A 17489-nucleotide genomic window follows, 5' to 3' on the forward strand; every position below is an offset into this window, starting at 1 on the left:
TCCCTTCATGGCTCTTTAGGCTATTGGTTATAAAACTTGAAACAATATGCAGAAAATGCAGGCAAAATAGAAAAATACAGGGTGGGACAAAAGTAGGTTTACAATTCCTATGGAAAATAATACCATAATTCATAAATAATAATACAAAAACAAACTATCATGTACTCATAAGATGTAAAGTTATGCATGGAAAAAAAGGGGATTACTAGGAAATTTTTTTGAAAAGATAATATTGATACTTATCTTTTTTCCTCTTAAATCTGCCCAGGTACTACTTATGCTAGGGAAATACAGAATACAAAATTTAAAAAGTAAATTCACTATTTCCTCTATTCAAAATACAGTTTTGCTCTATAAAAGTTAACTTGTGCATCATGAAGGGAATGAAATATTTCACCTAAGTGGATTTTCTAGATGTCTAAAACTTTATCTTAGTTCAGAAGATAGCATTTTAAGAGAAGAATCGGCAAACCTTTTTAAGAAGGTAATTTTTGCCCGGCCGGGCGTGGCTCAGCGGTTGAGCATCAACCTAGGATCCAGGAGATCGGTGTTTGATTCCTGGTCAGAGCACATGCCCGGGTTGCGGGCTAGGCAGCCGATCAATGACTCTCTCATCATTGATGTTTCTATCTCCCCCCCCCCCTTTCCTCTCTCTGAAGTCAATAAAGATATGAAAAAAAAAGGTATTTTCTAACTGTATGAGTTTTTTCCCACATTAAAGGGGGTACTCTCTGTTATTAATTGGTCTTAATATGTACATTGATTTTGTTCATGTAAAATGTAGTAAAATAAAATTCAGTTGCATCTGATTGCCAGATTTTAGTTGACTAGGTATTACTTGTGTAATCTTTGTGGCCAGCTTTAATCACCTTTGACTAAGTTCTTTCTGGTTTGTTACTCCTAATTTGTTGGGACCTGAGAAATAATAGGATTAAACTTACTAAGAATTAACTCATAAAAAGAAGTTTGAAGGGGCAGCCATCTTGTGGTCCTTGGGACTTACCTCCCACTCTGATATCACTTCCTCTTGACAAGGGTAATGGGCATAGTTATGTTGGGTGCAGAAATAAATTGAAATGCATGCTTTGTATCAAATGTGAGGAGTTCAAAGATGATTTTATATTATATGGTTAATTTTTCCATTTATTTACCCCATGAATACTTTATCCATTAAAAATTACAGATTTGGATATGGTATATCCATGTTAATATAATATGTATTGTGATTTGGAGAAAATAAAAGAAGTGAGCTTTCATCTAGCCGTTTATTCCATAATTCTAAATATAAACCTGATGACATAACCAAAAGAGTATCAGTTCTATTAAATTGCCATTTTAGGATAAAAATCTTTTAAAATTGTCTAAAATAATTTTAATTTATTAGAGCAGTTTTATTTTGAGTTAGGATAAAACAGTGACAGTAAATAACTATTCTTATGATATATATATATGTAGATTTGAGTGCTTTTAATATGATAAAGAGGATGGAAAGGTAGGGAACCTGGTGGGAAAGGGATGGTTTTTTGAGAGGTGTAGACAAACAGTATATGGTGAAGAGCGTCAGAAGAAAGTACAAAGTCGTTGTATAGGAGAAGACTTCTGCAGGGGGTGCAAGGAAATGGATCAGTGGGTTTGAACAGATTGAGGAATGATAGGCAATAGGAGCTGTTAGGCAGCTCAGGTAGAGGTCATGATTTGAGGTAAAACAAAGAAACAGGAATGTTTCATTTGTATTCAGGAGATGGAAAGCTATGTAGATTGAAATGACTGTAGTGGGGTGAAAGGTGTAATCGTAATCTAATTAAAACATTTAATAGAGACATACTATGTGCCAGGTACTGTTAAATGTATTAGTGGGTGAAGCCAAATAGATAGGAGAGGTTAAGAGCTTTTCTAAATACCAGTTGAAAGCATTTTAACTTTTTTTTTGAGCCTTAAGGAGCCAATGAAGCCTTTTGAGCAGTAGTGTGCTGTTGCCTCCGTTAGGAAATAATAATAATTAATTGAATAATTACTTTGTGCCAGGAACTGTTCTACGGGCTTTATATGTATTAATTTTTTTAAATCCTCATCTCATTAAGAAAACTAAGGCCCAGAGGAGGAAGTTAAGTAACTTGTGCAAGGTCACACAAGGGGGCTAGGTATAAACCCAGCACTTGGCTCCAGATCCCATACTCTTAACCAGGAATATAAATCGAATAGTAGTGTAAGGAATTGATTGGAAACTGGAGACTGGACACAGAGAAACCAGTTAGGAAACTGTTGTCATAATTCTAGGAAAAGGAAATAAGAGTATGTAAGATAGGAACAATTAAATGGGAGAAAATGAAGAAATTCATTTTGGGATATCCCGAGCTTCAAAATGCATGCATTTGTCCAGACGAGGACTGTTAGTCATCTTGAAGTGGTCTTTAGGAAGCAGGGCTCTTGGTCACCCGAGAGCTCCAAAGGAGTGAATTATGGTTGTCTGATTTCCCACCTGGCTGTGTTGATGCTACTTTAGTAGTTTGGAAACTGGAGGATGGAACAGTGTAAAACAAGTAGTGGAACTTTGGAAATTGATACTTCTCAAGGTTTGTTTTGGCTTTCTCACCCTGCTAGGCTAGAAGTGGAGAGTTTAGGATTAGATGAAGTAGATACATTGATTCCATCTTTCATAACCAGCAACTCCAGGGTGGGCCAGAAATGCAAAGTAGTATGATGGCAGTGTTGTCCAAATAGGTACTTAAGGAAATACAGTTTTTTCTGACTAAAGGTAAATTTACATCAACCATAAAATGGAAGAAAGGAAATCATGCTAGTAAAATTAGTTTCATTGTTATCGTTATATGAACTCTGTAAGTAAGGTAATATTTAAAGAAAAACTTTTTTTCCCTTATAGAATGGCATTCACATGTTCATTTTGTAAATTTCGAACGTTTGAAGAAAAAGATATTGAACTGCATCTGGAAAGTTCTTCACACCAGGAAACATTAGATCATATTCAGAAACAAACTAAATTTGATAAAGTAGTTATGGAGTTTTTGCATGTAAGTAGCTGTTTTGAAGTGAAAAGCACCTTATCTGACATTTCAATTTCTTATTTTTTTATAGTTCTCCATCTCCCATTTTATGTTTCTAAAATTTTAATTTACTCTTTACTTAGTTATTTTAAAATTAGCCCAGAATTAGATGTGAATTCCTTTTCTGTAATAGAATTTAGATTGTTAGTTGAGGGAACATTTTATGTTTCTCACAGTGATTTCTGGCAGAGGTGTCAGGAAAAGAATTCCTCTAACAACTGTGTATTGATGCAGCATCAGCTGTCACCTGTTGAGGGGTCTGTGAACAAGGTGTTGTGCTGTGTACTTTGATATTTTATTAGAGCCTCATAACAGCTCCTTTTTATCATGAAAGATACTCAGAACAGTTTAGTGACTCAGTAAGTAGTGGAGTCTGAACTCAGAGAGCCAAGTGTCTGTTTAATGTCCTTTGTATTATGAGTGTGTGGTCATCAGTTCATCAATTTTTCCTGAATATTTATGAAATGTGCTGTGCAGGCACTGAAGAAACAGCACTACTTTCAATGAACAGACAACAATTAGAAATATAACACACTCACACATACACAGATGACACAGTTAAGTGGAAGGGCCAAGAGTGATAGTATAGGCAGAAGGGTTTGGAGTAATGGGAGGATAGTTGGGGTCAGGGATGCTTAAAGAAGGTGCTAGACCTGGACTGCTAATTATGCATACAGTTAATTTGAGCAGAAGAGATGGAATTGTTAGCAAGTTAGACATATAATGACTGTTCACCACTCTATATCCATGCAGAATTGTGCCCCTTAATTAAAATTTTATGCAATTCGTTTCTAAACTAGTTCCTGTCATTTAGGACTTATGTACTTACCTGCCCAGAGAAGACCTCTTGACTAGTCCAGCTCTCTTTGATTTCTCTTACTCCATGTGCCTAAAATACATTTTGAAAAGTGAAACTTTTTGTAGTTTCCTGGTACTTTCTGATAGTCTTTTCAACTAAATTAAAGCTTCTTGAGAACAGATACTAGTTCTTATATAACACTTACTGTTAATTTTCATGGGCTGAGCATGGTGTTGAGCATATGCTAAGTGCTTACTGGTAACTTTCTGTATTCTTCCTGTTTTGTTTCCTAGGAATGTATGGTGAATAAATTCAAGAAAACATCTATTCGTAAACAACAGACAAATAATCAAACGGAAGCAGTCAAAATAATTGAAAAAGATGTTATGGAGGGTAAGTATTTAAACAAATTGTTTTAGAAATTTACATGTATATTTTACCTATAACCTATTTCAGTGTAAATAATGCCCAGTAGAGTGACACAGTACATAGTTACATGTGGTAGCCCTGGGTGGGTTATCAGAAGTGAACTTTGACTTCCTGTTCTCATGCTTACAAGTTTATCATTTCCCTTACAATGGCTTTCACTTCAGTTTTAGAGGAAACATCAACTTTATCTCTGGGTGGAAGTTCTGTCATCTGCCTTCTGTCTTTCTTATCCCTTCTCATTTCCTTATGGACTTTTCCTTGTAGTTCTCACCTCCTTAAGGACTTTTGCTCTTCTGTTTTTCAGTCTTCCCTTCATTTTTAATTCCCTCCCTGAAGCCTGTGCTCTTATCTTAAAAACAAACAAAAAACCCAAAGGAGCAAAGGAAAATAAAAACAGACATTAGTCCACCTAAAGCCCGCCTTTCCCTTTAAACAGCCGTGCTGCTTTAGCAGTCCCCGACCCACAGTAGACAGTTTTCTGCTACTGTGTATTGAAACTATTCTGACAGACCAATACCAACTTCAGTAGATTCTTTTGAATCATTACCTTATTTCTGTAACATTTTTCACTGATAACTTTATTCTCTGAATCTATTTCCTCCCTTGGTTTCTCTGGTATTTCACTGCCCTTTGTGTCTCTTTCTTTCTGTACCAGACTTTTAGAGTTTGGTATTTCCCAGTACTCTGTCATTAGTCCCATTATCATCTCTCTCTCTCTTTTTTCCTGATGAATTCATTTACTTACAGAGCTTAAATTAACACTTTTGTTAATTACTTGTGCATTTATAGCACAGATGTCTTTTGAACTCTAACCTCACATATCCAAGTGCCTGTTCACATCTCTCTCCAGCACTTCCACAGAATCGACATACCCAAAACCTTATCCTCTCTGCGCATCCTTCAGCCCATGAAGGGAACAAAACAGCCGTGGCCGCTGTGGCCCAATTGGTTGGGCGGCATCCTGTGCACCAAAAGGTTGCTGGGTTCGATTCCCAGTCAGGGCACATGCCTGGGCTGTGGCTCCATCCCTGGTAGGGGGCCTGCAGGAGGCAGCACGTTGATGTTTTGCTTTCACATCCACGTTTCTCTCTTCCTCTCAAAAAAAATCAATTAAAAAAAATCTTAAAAAAGAAAAACAAAAACTCTACAAATACCTCCTTCATTTATGTTGGAAAGTGGCCTCACTATTAAAGTCAGAATTATGAAGTTAATCCTAAGTACTTACTTTTACTTGACTATATTTGTAGCATTGTGTCCTTTAGGTTCCATCTTTTAAATATCTAACAAGTCTGTTTATCTGGTCTTTAAATAATGCATTTGTTCAAATCTTTATATGTTCTTTTGACAATTACAGTATTTCACTAACTAGTTTTCTTCTAGTCTTTCTAACCTCTAATTCTACTGTATTACATCATTACTTTAAGAATTTTCAGTGGCTCCCCCATTCTCTAAAGATACAATTCAGATTCCTAGGCATGGCACAAAGTGCTCTCTATGGTCTAGGCATTTTTCTTTTTCTCTGTCTCTCATCTTTTGTCATTTCTTTATACTTTGTGCCCCAGCCACACAGAATTACTTGCAATTCCGAGAAAGAGCCATTTTCTCTTACACCTATCCTTTGTATATATTTATACTTTTACTTGTAATAAACCTCTGTTACCATTTTCAAGATCCAACATATGTTGTTCCTTATGAATCTAATTTTGACATCTTTTCCCCTATTCCTACCCACCCACATTAATAATCACAGAAATTCTTATTTTACTACAAAAGTCACATTTTTTTCTTTTTCCTTTTCGGGATGACTTGTAGGCATCAGACCATGATTATATAACATGATTAGGAAATATAATGTAGTTATACTTTATAATTTTAATCTTTTATACATATATTCTTAATCTATATGTGCATATTTATGAGACACAGTAGAAAAACTCAACATAAACCTACATACTCCAATCCTATTTTGGGAAGAAGGAGTATAAATAATTATGGAAACAAAATAGTAAGCTTGATTTGTTTGAAATAAAAATATATGAATCATTTCTTATTATTTGGATTTCCTTTGTAGGTGTCACTGCAGATGACCACATGATGAAAGTAGAGACTGTTCACTGCAGTGCTTGTAGTGTATATATCCCTGCTTTGCATAGCTCAGTTCAACAACACTTAAAGTCTCCTGATCACATCAAAGGGAGGCAGGTAAGTTTGCATCTATCCTGATGAAATCCTTAGATTATTCATCAGTCCCTTATTATCTTTACAGGCCATTGTTTCTTATCTGCCTACTGGTGCACAGTCCTATTCATTTCACCTGTGAATACCTGTAAAGGTAGCTAGAGAGGCAAGTGCACAGTGGTTAAGATTGTGGGCACTGGAGCAAGACTTTTCTGGGTTTGAATTGTGGCTCAGTACATAACCTGTAAATTAACTTTAAGTTTCCTTATTTGTAAAATGGGGATGGATAATCATTGTACTTTTATGGGACTATTTAAAGATGAGGTTAATTAAAATATAAAAGGCACTTAAAATAGTGCCTTGCACATAGTAAGCATTTAGGAAATCATAGCTGTTGTTGAACTGTTCTTTCTATTATTTTTTTAAGTTGGAACAAAATTGTGTGTGTGTGTGTGTGTGTTAGGACAAAAAAAAAAAGGAAAGATTTGATTATAACATTTTTCTGTGGTTGGGAAAAGTAAATTTAAAAAGTAGGGTTATAAGTTTCTACCTCTTATATTTTTAAAGTAGAATTTACTAAAAATTTCTGGAAGTATTCACTATTTTAGCATATTTCTGTTTATATTGGTTGCTTTTATTTAGTCAAATTTATTTCAAATAAAGATTTTTATATTGTGCAAAATTTGTTTGAAAAGCAAGTTAAAAAATTTAAATATTAAAGACAGGTGTTTTTTTAAAAAATTGATTTTAGAGAGAGGAAGGGAGAAAGAGAGGCAGAGAGATACATCGATTTGCTGTTCCACTTATTTATATATTCATTGGTTGATTCTTATATGCTCCCTGACTGGAGATCAAACCCACAACCTTGGCGTATTGGAATGATGCTCTAACCAACTGAGCTACCGGCCAGGGCTACAGACAGGTTTTAAATAGAACATACTTGGATCTTAACTTCATATTTTGTATTAAAGTAAACCTCATTTAACTCAGATTTCTAAAGACTTTTTTAGCTATTTTGAGCACATATAATATTTTTAAAATCCTTGTCTTTCTAGTTTGAAATTCCTTTGATACTTGTTTGGAAACTAGACATTGCATATTATCACAGTACCTTTCCTTCCTCGTATAAAACAGTTTTGTGATAGTTACAGCTCAGAGGTAGACTAATTACGCTAGCTGTATGAAAAACTATTTTTTTCCTTTTTGGTAGCATGAAAATAATAGTTGGAGTAGATGGTGCTGAGTTAGGTGGAGGTAGAATAGAAAGGAGAGAAAGCAACTGTCTAGAAGACCTAGACTTAAGGTACCTGGTGACTGGATGTGCGTTTTTGAAGTTGATCTGCTCATTGAATCTTCATTGTTTTAATCCATAGAAGATTTACATGGTGGTCACAGTAGCTATTGTTGCTTTATGGCTTAATTTGCCAGAAAGTAAATCCTTTAAATCTAAGGATTTGAACATACAATGTTATTTTAATTATGGAAATATTTTTTAAGACATGGTTTTCAAATACTTCAGTGTGTTCTATTTTATTTATAGGCTTTTAAGGAACAAATAAAAAGAGAGAGTGTCTTGACTGCTACAAGCATTTTAAATAATCCGATAGTGAAGGCGCGATATGAACGTTTTGTTAAGGTAAGATGTTAGGGTATCAACTCTTTATGTTATATTTACTGTAGTATTGTAATAATTAAATGTGACATAGTAACTCTTTGTGATGTTTAAATATAGTACCACAATAGGAAGAATTTTTCTTAACATCTTGTATATAAGTAAAACATCTGTTTTTCGTAATTGCTGGGATTTGTGTGGGTGAGAGTAATAAGCCGTTTCTCCCTCAACCACTTTCTAGCTCTGGGTCATGTGAGAGATGCTGAGGAGTCTGATAGAAGATCAGAATGTCAGTTTTATTCTCGATTTTTAGAAAAAGGTTAACTTGAAGGATATGTTTTGGATGTGTAGTTCTAATATTTACTCCTAAATTAGATAGGCTTCTGTTCCCCAACCTCTGTTGCTGGTTCAGGTGGATAGCAACAGCTTTCCCCTAGTTTACCACATGACATAAAACAGACTAGAATGTATCCTTCTATTGCTAGGAGGATCCTAAAGAAGGGACCCAGAAGGGATTGAGTTGTACATGTCCAGTTTCTTCTTGCAAGTATATTGATTGGATAAGTCATTCTTTTTCTTTGAATGAAGTTGGAGGGGAAGTAGGAGATCAACTATGTTGCTTCAGAAAAAGCTGCCTTATGGAATCAGGAGGCCAGGAGGGAAGTTTGCCCCTAATGTTAGGAAACTCAAATGTGAACAGTTAGGTAAACCTGGCCCACTGCTTCTCACAGTTTTTGCCCTATAGTACTGAGGAAGCTTTTCTTCACATAAAATCCTTCTTTACATGTTATGGACATCTAGAGTACAAAAAGTAATAGAAATATGAGATTTTAGTTTTTTATAAAATAATGCCTTATTTAAAAACTATCCTACTCTGAAGAGTTATGTTGAAGATTTGCAGAAGTCTCTTATTTATATTAGTAACTATTTTATAAATTAGAGAAGTTTTATTTATTTTGGCTGTTAACGGGTGATGAACCACGTCCTCTTTGAAGAAGCCTGATATGGAATGTCAACTGATGGTAGTGGTGCCAATTCAGTGCCAATGGGAATCTCCAATTTGGTGTGTGTGGTGAACAAGGAAACTTTATTCAGGGCAAAACAGCTTAATTGTGATACAGCATGGCTGTGAGGCAGCCCTGGGGCAAGTCCCTCTCCACCTAGACAGCTCTGCTCCACACCTGTTTGTGCTTCACAGTCTGCTCTGTTCTATGCCAGTGTGCTCTGGCCTGCACTGATCTGCTGTGCTCTGCTCCAGTGAGACATCTTCGGTGTTTCAGCTCAGACAGGGGGATGCAGTATTCAGTCTTTGATGGAAAGGGAAAGTGCGCTGTCAGAGCCAGAGGGGAGCTGTCTTACATGGACAGAACTTCCTGTCTCTGGTCCTGATTTGTCTGTCCTCATGAAAGTGAGGACTCCAAATCCTCACAGTTTGGTTGGTCCAAAAGGCACTGTCCTGATTGGTCAGAATAGAGCTGTACAGCTTCCTTTGGATAGGGGAAGCCTCAGCCCTATTGGTTGAAATAAGATTCCAGGAACTCATCTTCATAAGGGCTGGTGCAGACGGCAGGAAGGCAGTTCAGGGCAGAGGAAGGGAGTTCAGGGCAGGCTTCTCTCCAAAGTGCAGTTTGTGTGGGATGCCCCTGTGTAGAAATGGCTGCTAGGCTCTGTTCTTTTTTTTAAAAAATTTGAACCTACTTAACCACTAGGAACCTTCTTGGTAGTTGTCTTCTCAGGGTTTACAATACTTAATAACCATTAAATTATCCTTCAACCAAGTGCCTTCCAAGTTGAATAAATCTCAGTTTTTTGTGTTCCTTAAGGGCTTATTTTCTGATTTGTTAACCATATTTGCCATTGTTTACTACATTCTTGATACCATTTTTAAAAAGCGAATGCAGCACTAATTGAAATCCAATTTTGGGGACATAAGGCATCAAAAAGATAGGAACTAAGTTAGGAAACATTGTATTTTTTGCCTTCTGTATCACAAGCTTCTGAGAAGTTAATGCTTTCTATTGACATATGAAAATAATTTTTAAAGATAGAATAATACAAATTAGAATTTCCACACAGGGTTTTCAGGCTACACTTTAGAATCACTTTATGGAAAAAGAGAGATCACTGGTAGGAGTGTCTTGCTTATGGACCTATTTTGGAGAAAGTGCCCGAACTGTGGAGAATTCCTCAAGAACCTGGTTACTCTGAATGTGATCCAGGGATTGGCATTACCTGGGGGCTCATTAGAAATGTAGTTTCATTTTTAGTTCATGTCCAGGGCTATTGAATAAGAATCTTCATTTTAACCAGATGCCAGTTGATTCATTTGCATTAAAATTCAAGAAGCACTGATGTCACATTGCTCAATGATTTCCCTTTGCTCAGCATTTCTGTCTCCTCTGTACCCTGCTGTCTTTTTTTTTTTCTTTTTCTTAACATATCTTTATTGACTTCAGAGAGAGGAAGAGAGAGGGAGATAGAGAGATAGAAACATCAATGATGAGAGAGTCGTCATTGATTGGCTGCCTCCTGCAGGCCCCCGACTGGGGATCAAGCCCACAACCTCGGCACGTGCCCTGACCAGGAACTGAACCGTGATCTCCTGGATCCTAGGTCAATGCTCAACCGCTGAGCCACGCCCGGACGGGCCAACTGTGTCATCTTGTCCTTCACTCCTTGGCCTGGACACTCATTGTCAGCCCTTACAACAAGGCGGGGCTGTCATTCTAAAAGTCCTTACTGCTCTGTTCTGCCCCTTGCCACCTATGGTTAGCTTTATTAAATGTCTGTCTTGCTAAAAATACCATGGGATTGTGTCAGTACTATATTTGCCACATTTTTCACTGCAGTTCACAACAATTTTACTTACTACCTATCGATGTAATAGGTTTCCCTCGGTGAATGTTTTCAACTTTTTCCACTCTCCACATACCCACATTTCCTCCTGACTCCCTTCACTTCCTGTATTCTTATTTCCTTCTCTTAGGGAGATTGTGAACTCTATAGTTCTTTCCTTTCTGCGTAAGATTAGATTTATGTATCTTTCTCTCACCTTTATTGTTATCTGTGAGGGAAAATACCCTTTTTTGCCCTTCATTTGTGTTCTTGGTTCATCAGTTTTCTCTTATTTGCATCTGACTTTTTCCCTCTTTCTTTTACTGTCTTCCCCAAACAGACATGCTTATGAGTTCCCTAAACTAAAAATGACCTAACTTTTCCTAGTCTCTGGTCATACTCAAAAAGGTAGTTTACCCTGTGTTGTGCTCTTTACTTCCCCTGTATTATTCACTCTGTAACCTTGTAGTTCTCAATTGGAGATATGTAATTAGAGTCTCCTGTTAGGCCAAACTAAAAAATCTGCCTAGGCCCTTTTTAAGACCTTCAAAATTAAGGTTTTCTAAACATCTCTGATAAATTATCTCTGAAATGCTTCTTAAATATGCAGGTTACCATACTTCTTCCCTGGAAATTTTGATTCAGGAGCTCTGAAATTGAATTGGGAACTTGTGTTTTTAGCAAGAGCTGTACTACTTGACTAAATTAAAATCTCAGAGTGGGGCCTGGGCTTTGTCTTTGAGAACTTCACAGGAAACTCTGACAGTTACCTCTTGGGCAATTCTTGCTGTTTAACATTCACGTCTGTCATCCTTTTGAAACTGCTCTAAGATTACCAGTGACCTAATTTTCAAATAAAACATTTTAATGTTTTATTCTTTATTATTTTAAACTTATGACATAAAGGGGATAGTACAATAAATCCCTCAAGTACCCTCACACAGCTTTAATAGTTATTAACTCTGCTGACCTTTTTCCATTCTGTTCTTCTGTTACTTGTTTGCATGACTTGACACTCTTGATCTATTACTTATTCTTGAAACTTTGTTTTGACAAATAATATTTTCTATGCTGGGTTTCCTCCTACATTGAGTGTGCCTTTTCTAACGTCCGCTCCCACGTATAGGCATTTTCATAGGGTTTTATTCTTGGAGCTTTTCTTCTATTTTCTTCCCCAGCCCCACCCCTGCATTGTCCCATTTAAGACCTTGGCTTCCCCACTCACTGTGTGAGCAGTTCACAAATCTAAATGTCTTACTTTGAGCTCTAGTCTGAGTTGCAAATTTATAGCTGCCTGTTAGTCATTTAGACACTTGAAATTCTAATTATATATAGCATATACCTGTTTCTCCCACTTTGCCCATCCTACTTTACCTATTCTGTTAATGGCGTCACCACATCTTTTACACTTTCCTGTCCTGGGCTATTAGAGTAGCCTCCTCACTAGTATTTCTTCTCTTGCTGCTCTGCCTTACCCTGCACATTCCTACCTGGTTTATCTTGAAGTATATCACCAATCTTACACTTTCCTGCTTAATAACTTTTATTGCCTCTTCATTCCCTACTATATTAATACAGCCTTCTGATATGGTTGAATTTTTGAGACTTAATTCAAGTATTTAAATAAAAATATTAAAATAATATTATTTCTGAATGTTTAGTGAATTAAAGGTTTGTCTACTTTTTATTATTATTATTATTTTAAGGTTTGTCTACTTTTTTAAAGAAAAAGGTACATAATTTTCATTTGAGTTTTTAAAGATGTTCTGCATTGACTAGTATAATTAAATAGAACATAAATCTTTTGCTTCATCTACTTAGTTTATATGAAAACCTATGTATTTGCCTTTCATCATACACACACACATACACTTTTAGAAATTTAGTTTAAAAAGTAGGGCCTTTCAGCCTTCCAGTTTATGGAGTATAAAGGAATGACTTCAGTGATGTATAAACTCACATTGCTATGAATAGGTGCTCAACAGACATTTAGTGGATTTGTCATATGTTAAAACAAAAAGCTTTAAAAATATTTTGATGATATAGCATATAAAAATTTCACTGATACAAAAATGAATGTGCTGATTTTAAAAGCTCTTTCTCATGTTTTTAGGGTGAGAATCCTTTTGAAATTCAAGATCATTCTCAAGATCAGCAGCTAGAAGGGGATGAAGAGGAGGAAGAGAAGATGGACGAACCTATTGAGGAGGAGGAGGAGGAGGAGGAGGAGGAGGTGGGGGAGGAGGTGGGGGAAGCGGAGGAAGCAGAGGGAGTGGAGGAAGCAGAGGAAGCAGAGGAAGCGGAGGAGAGAGGAGAAGGCGAAGGAATAGAGGGGGTGGGGGACGCAGAGGGGGTGGGGGACGTAGAGGGGGTGGGGGCAGGCGAAGAGCATGGGAGCTTCCCTGTTGAACAACCTGAAGAAAATTAAATACAAGGTATTAGATTTAAAAGAAGCTTTAAATTTCTGTCCTAATGTGGAAAAGGGTAAGAATTTTAATAGTTTAAAATATGAGAGTTAACACCCACGTTGCATGCATTCCACACATTAAAATTTTGTTTTATATAATTTCTAAATGTTTGGCATTTGTTTAAATAAAATGAAGGTATTAGTTTAGTTTTTATAGCTATCAAACTTAGAGTCGATAAATTGTTTGTATAATTTGTAAGCTTAATTTTTATTACTTTATTGGTGTTAGGATAACAGATATGTATTGTTAGTATATCTCTTCTAATCATTTGAACTTAAATGCTGCTCTTGGGAGTATATATTCAAATGTGCATTAATGTTTTGAATACTTACCCTGGAAGAGATAAATTGGGCAAGTATTTTGTGCTCTGTGTATTTTTTTACTGCATTGGGCATTGAATAGTAATTTGCGTTAAGATACGCTTCAAGGCTTTTTGTGACCATGTTTCCCTTTGTAGCAATAAAATGTTTTTTACAAAATCTACCTGGATTAGCAATTCTACATGAAACAGTTGAGCACCTAGATGAAAAAATCAGGATTTGCCTTAATGCATGAGTTCAGCTTACAAGTATTTTAAGATGATTGAGAAGACTTGAATTATAGAAAAAATTTACCTCAATCATATTTTAAGATGTATTAAATATTTTTTAACCTGTTTCAAATACAGGTCAACCTATTACTGACCTGCTTATACTTGTTTTAATTCATTTTATTTCTTGGTGCCTGTGTCAAATCTTGAAATCTTTTTGAAAATACATTTGAATACAAATCATTTTAATAGTTGTGTTAGTTATTTTATTATGTCAGTTTTTGGCTGAAGAAGAAAACTCACTTAAAAAAAAATTATTTCTATCTTGAATATTTCTTTTCTCCTTTTACACTTTATAAGCCTTATATTCTTACATACCCTAAAAGAAAAAGTGATGTTGGTAGATCTGTTTTCAAATGACCAATTTATGTCACTGAAAAGCAGTGCTGTCTCTTTGAATCTTTACTCTGCCTCTTCATAGTGGCTCTCTTTCAGTGAAATTAGCTTCTCAAAAATTTGAGGCACCAAATGGATCAATATATAGGTATATTAAGTAATTTTTAAGGCATTAAATGGATGATTGTATGGGCATTTGTAGAATTTCACAAATAATTTTTCATACAGTAAAGCTTTTAAAGAGATTAAAAAAAAAATTCAGGACAGTATTGGGTTTGTTGTGGGTTAGGGTTAGAGTTAGGTTTGCTTATCTTGCAGCTGGGAAAATACAATGGGCATTTGTATTCATTATAGGGATTTGGAGCCAAATTAGGTTAGTGAAGACTGGAAGAATTTGGAGCCTATGTAGGAGTCTATATTTACTTTAAAAGACTTTAGAAAGAAAACCTTTTTGCTCAGTAGTTCATATTTCAAGGCTGTTAGGACTTGATCAACCCTCTTGTTTCTCGTTTAAAAGAAAAATTTGTGGAAGGGCTAAGGTAAAAGAATAGATCTCTTTGGATTAGAATTAGTGGGTTCTATTGTGACTAAGTTGGATGTTTTTAAAGAAACTTTTGGAAAGAATCCTGCAGAACAACTTCTAAGTAAATATTTCAGAAGGAGAGAGAGGAAAGAACATCTAAGTAGTAATTTTTGTGGTAAACATGCAAAATCCTTTATTCAGACCAGCTTATTTACATAGTATTAAAGTGCATTTTATTGTGCTTAATGCAGAAATTATCCTATTGGATAATTTGTAGATAGGCAGTTTAGTTTGCAGGCAGATTAATTTTTGTGATCCTTCATGTTTATATTTTCAATACTTTTGTGATAGGGATTTATATAATATCTTTAATATATATATATTTTTCAGAGAGAAAGGGAGAAAGGGATATATAGAGAGAAACATCAATGATGAGAGAGAGTCATTGATCGGCTGCCTCCTGCATGTCCCCCACTGGGGATTGAGCCTGCAACCCGGGCATGTGCCCTGACCGGGAATCAAACCATGATCTCCTGGATCCTAGGTTGATGCTCAACCGCTGAGCCACACTGCCCGGGCCCCCAGGTAGTTCTGATGCTTGTGGTCATTGATTGGAGAACATTTGTAGGGCTCTAAAACAAATTTCTAGTGCCTACAACTCTCCCATATCAAAGCCAATACATTCAGAATTTTATTACTGTACCTTTTTAAATGAGAAAAAAACCCACATGTAATAATCTTGACAGATGCTGGAAAAACACTTTCTAAAATTTAACACATTCCAGATTTAAATTTTGTCAGTCTAGGAATAGAAACCTTGCTTAGCTAAGGATGTCTACCCAAAACCTTCAGCAAGTGTCCACATTCAAATAGGAAGCAAGCCTGTTAGCTATACAATAGTCATGTACCAAAAGAAATAGAAATACTAGGGAGAGACAATACAGTCATTTCAGGCAGTGTGATTGTGGAGGCAGTACATCCCAGAGAATCAATCGAAAACCTAGCAATAAACAATTCAACACATACAAGTCTGTAGCTTTCTGTAGACTATTATCAGCTGATTGGAAATGTGATTTAAAAATTCCCATTTGTAATAAAAATCTGAACTGTATACTACCTGGGAATGAATGGGGAAAGCACAGATCCCTATGAGAGAAAACATTTTTATGAAGGGTATAAAACATCTGAATGAATAGATGGAATATTCTGTGTTCCTGTTTGTGAAAACGCAGTTTGTCCAGACATCAGTTACTTTCAAATTAATTTATAAATTAATGACAATTCCAGTGGGATTTTGTTAGAATAAGTGTTGGCTGGTGAGAACAAGTTAAAAATAACAGTGACTCACACAAGATTGAAGTGTCTTTCATATAAAAATTCAGGTGGATGATGTAGGGCTGGTGGTGCCCTTCAGGTATCAACAACTGATGCTCCCATCTTCAAAACCTGATCTCCAGGGGTCCTGTCCCCGTCAGTAGACAGGAAGAGGGTAACAAAGTCACTCCACTTGAAATACAGGTCCCCGAAATTGCACCTATGTTTGTATGTTAATCCCTTGCTTAAATTAAAACAGCCCCACGAACACGCCTGCCAAGACGGCTGGGAACTGTATTTATTCTATATGTCTGTGTTTCTAGCTAAAAAGCAGGGGTTCTATTAAAGGAAGGGAAAGGGACGGTAGGGTACTATTAACAGTACATGGCATTCAAGCTGCTTCATAAATTCATATGCAAAGTAACCAAGAAAAACTAAAAAGAGCAATGAGGGAAATTTGTGTTTCTTACTAGAAACAAAACTACAATAATGTATCAAAGAAACATAGATCAATGAACCAGATTAAAGAAACAGACTCAGAATATGTAGATATATGGTATATGATAAAGATACAGTTTTGGGTAAAAGAAAGTAAAAAAGAAGGATCTTTTATCCTTTGGCACAGCATGGAGGGAACTAGAAAGCATTATGCTAAGTGAAATAAGCCGGCCAGAGACAGACAAATACCACATGATCTCACATGTGGAATATAATAAAATAAACTGATGGACAAAATGGATCCAGAAACATGGAAGCATGGAACAGACTGAGGGATCTCAGAGGGAAGGTGGGGAGTGGGGAGAGATTAATCAAAGAACTTACATGTTTATAAGCATAACCCATGAAAACAGACATTGGTGTGGGGAAGGCCTGGGGTGGGATGGGTGCGGGGTGGAGGGGATCAATGGGGGTAAAAAGGGGACATCTGTAATATTTTCAACAATAAACTTAAAAAAGCCTGTGAATGATTTGGAGACAGTAGGATAGCCACACTGGGGGTACATGCCTATGTCACATCATACACAAAAATAAATTTCAAGTGGATGAAAGAACACTTAAAAATCAAACTACGTAAGTGCTAATATATGTAGGACAATCTTAATTTTAGGGTGCTGGTTTTTCTAAGCAAGATAAAAATCCCATAAGTCAGACATACAGAAAAATAACAAGTTTGGAACATGAAGCCACTGCAGGGTGAAAGACCCTGAACAAAGCTGAGAGCAGAGTAACAGGAGGATTTGCCGTATATAGATAGGAGAAGTCAATAGCTTTAGCATATCAATTATTACATTGATAAATATTCAAAGATTTATAATAACCACTTTTGGTTAGAGAAACAGATTC

At 36.0% G+C, this 17489-nt stretch overlaps 1 protein-coding gene across 1 annotated transcript in view; it reads left to right on the forward strand.

The window, feature by feature from the left end:
- The window catches only part of ZNF326 (zinc finger protein 326), a 30128-nt gene extending 15973 nt beyond the window's left edge, over positions 1-14155 (forward strand). The window contains exons 8-12 of the mRNA XM_087820578.1: positions 2882-3029; positions 4155-4254; positions 6362-6492; positions 8009-8104; positions 13029-14155. Coding sequence (XP_087676704.1) covers positions 2882-3029; positions 4155-4254; positions 6362-6492; positions 8009-8104; positions 13029-13343 — 790 coding nt within the window. The 3' untranslated portion in view covers positions 13344-14155. The remainder of the gene's footprint in view (positions 1-2881; positions 3030-4154; positions 4255-6361; positions 6493-8008; positions 8105-13028) is intronic.
- Positions 14156-17489: the final 3334 nt, after the last annotated feature.

Source organism: Miniopterus natalensis, chromosome 9, assembly GCF_054644295.1.
Source record: "Miniopterus natalensis isolate mMinNat1 chromosome 9, mMinNat1.hap1, whole genome shotgun sequence".
Taxonomy (NCBI): domain Eukaryota; kingdom Metazoa; phylum Chordata; class Mammalia; order Chiroptera; family Miniopteridae; genus Miniopterus; species Miniopterus natalensis.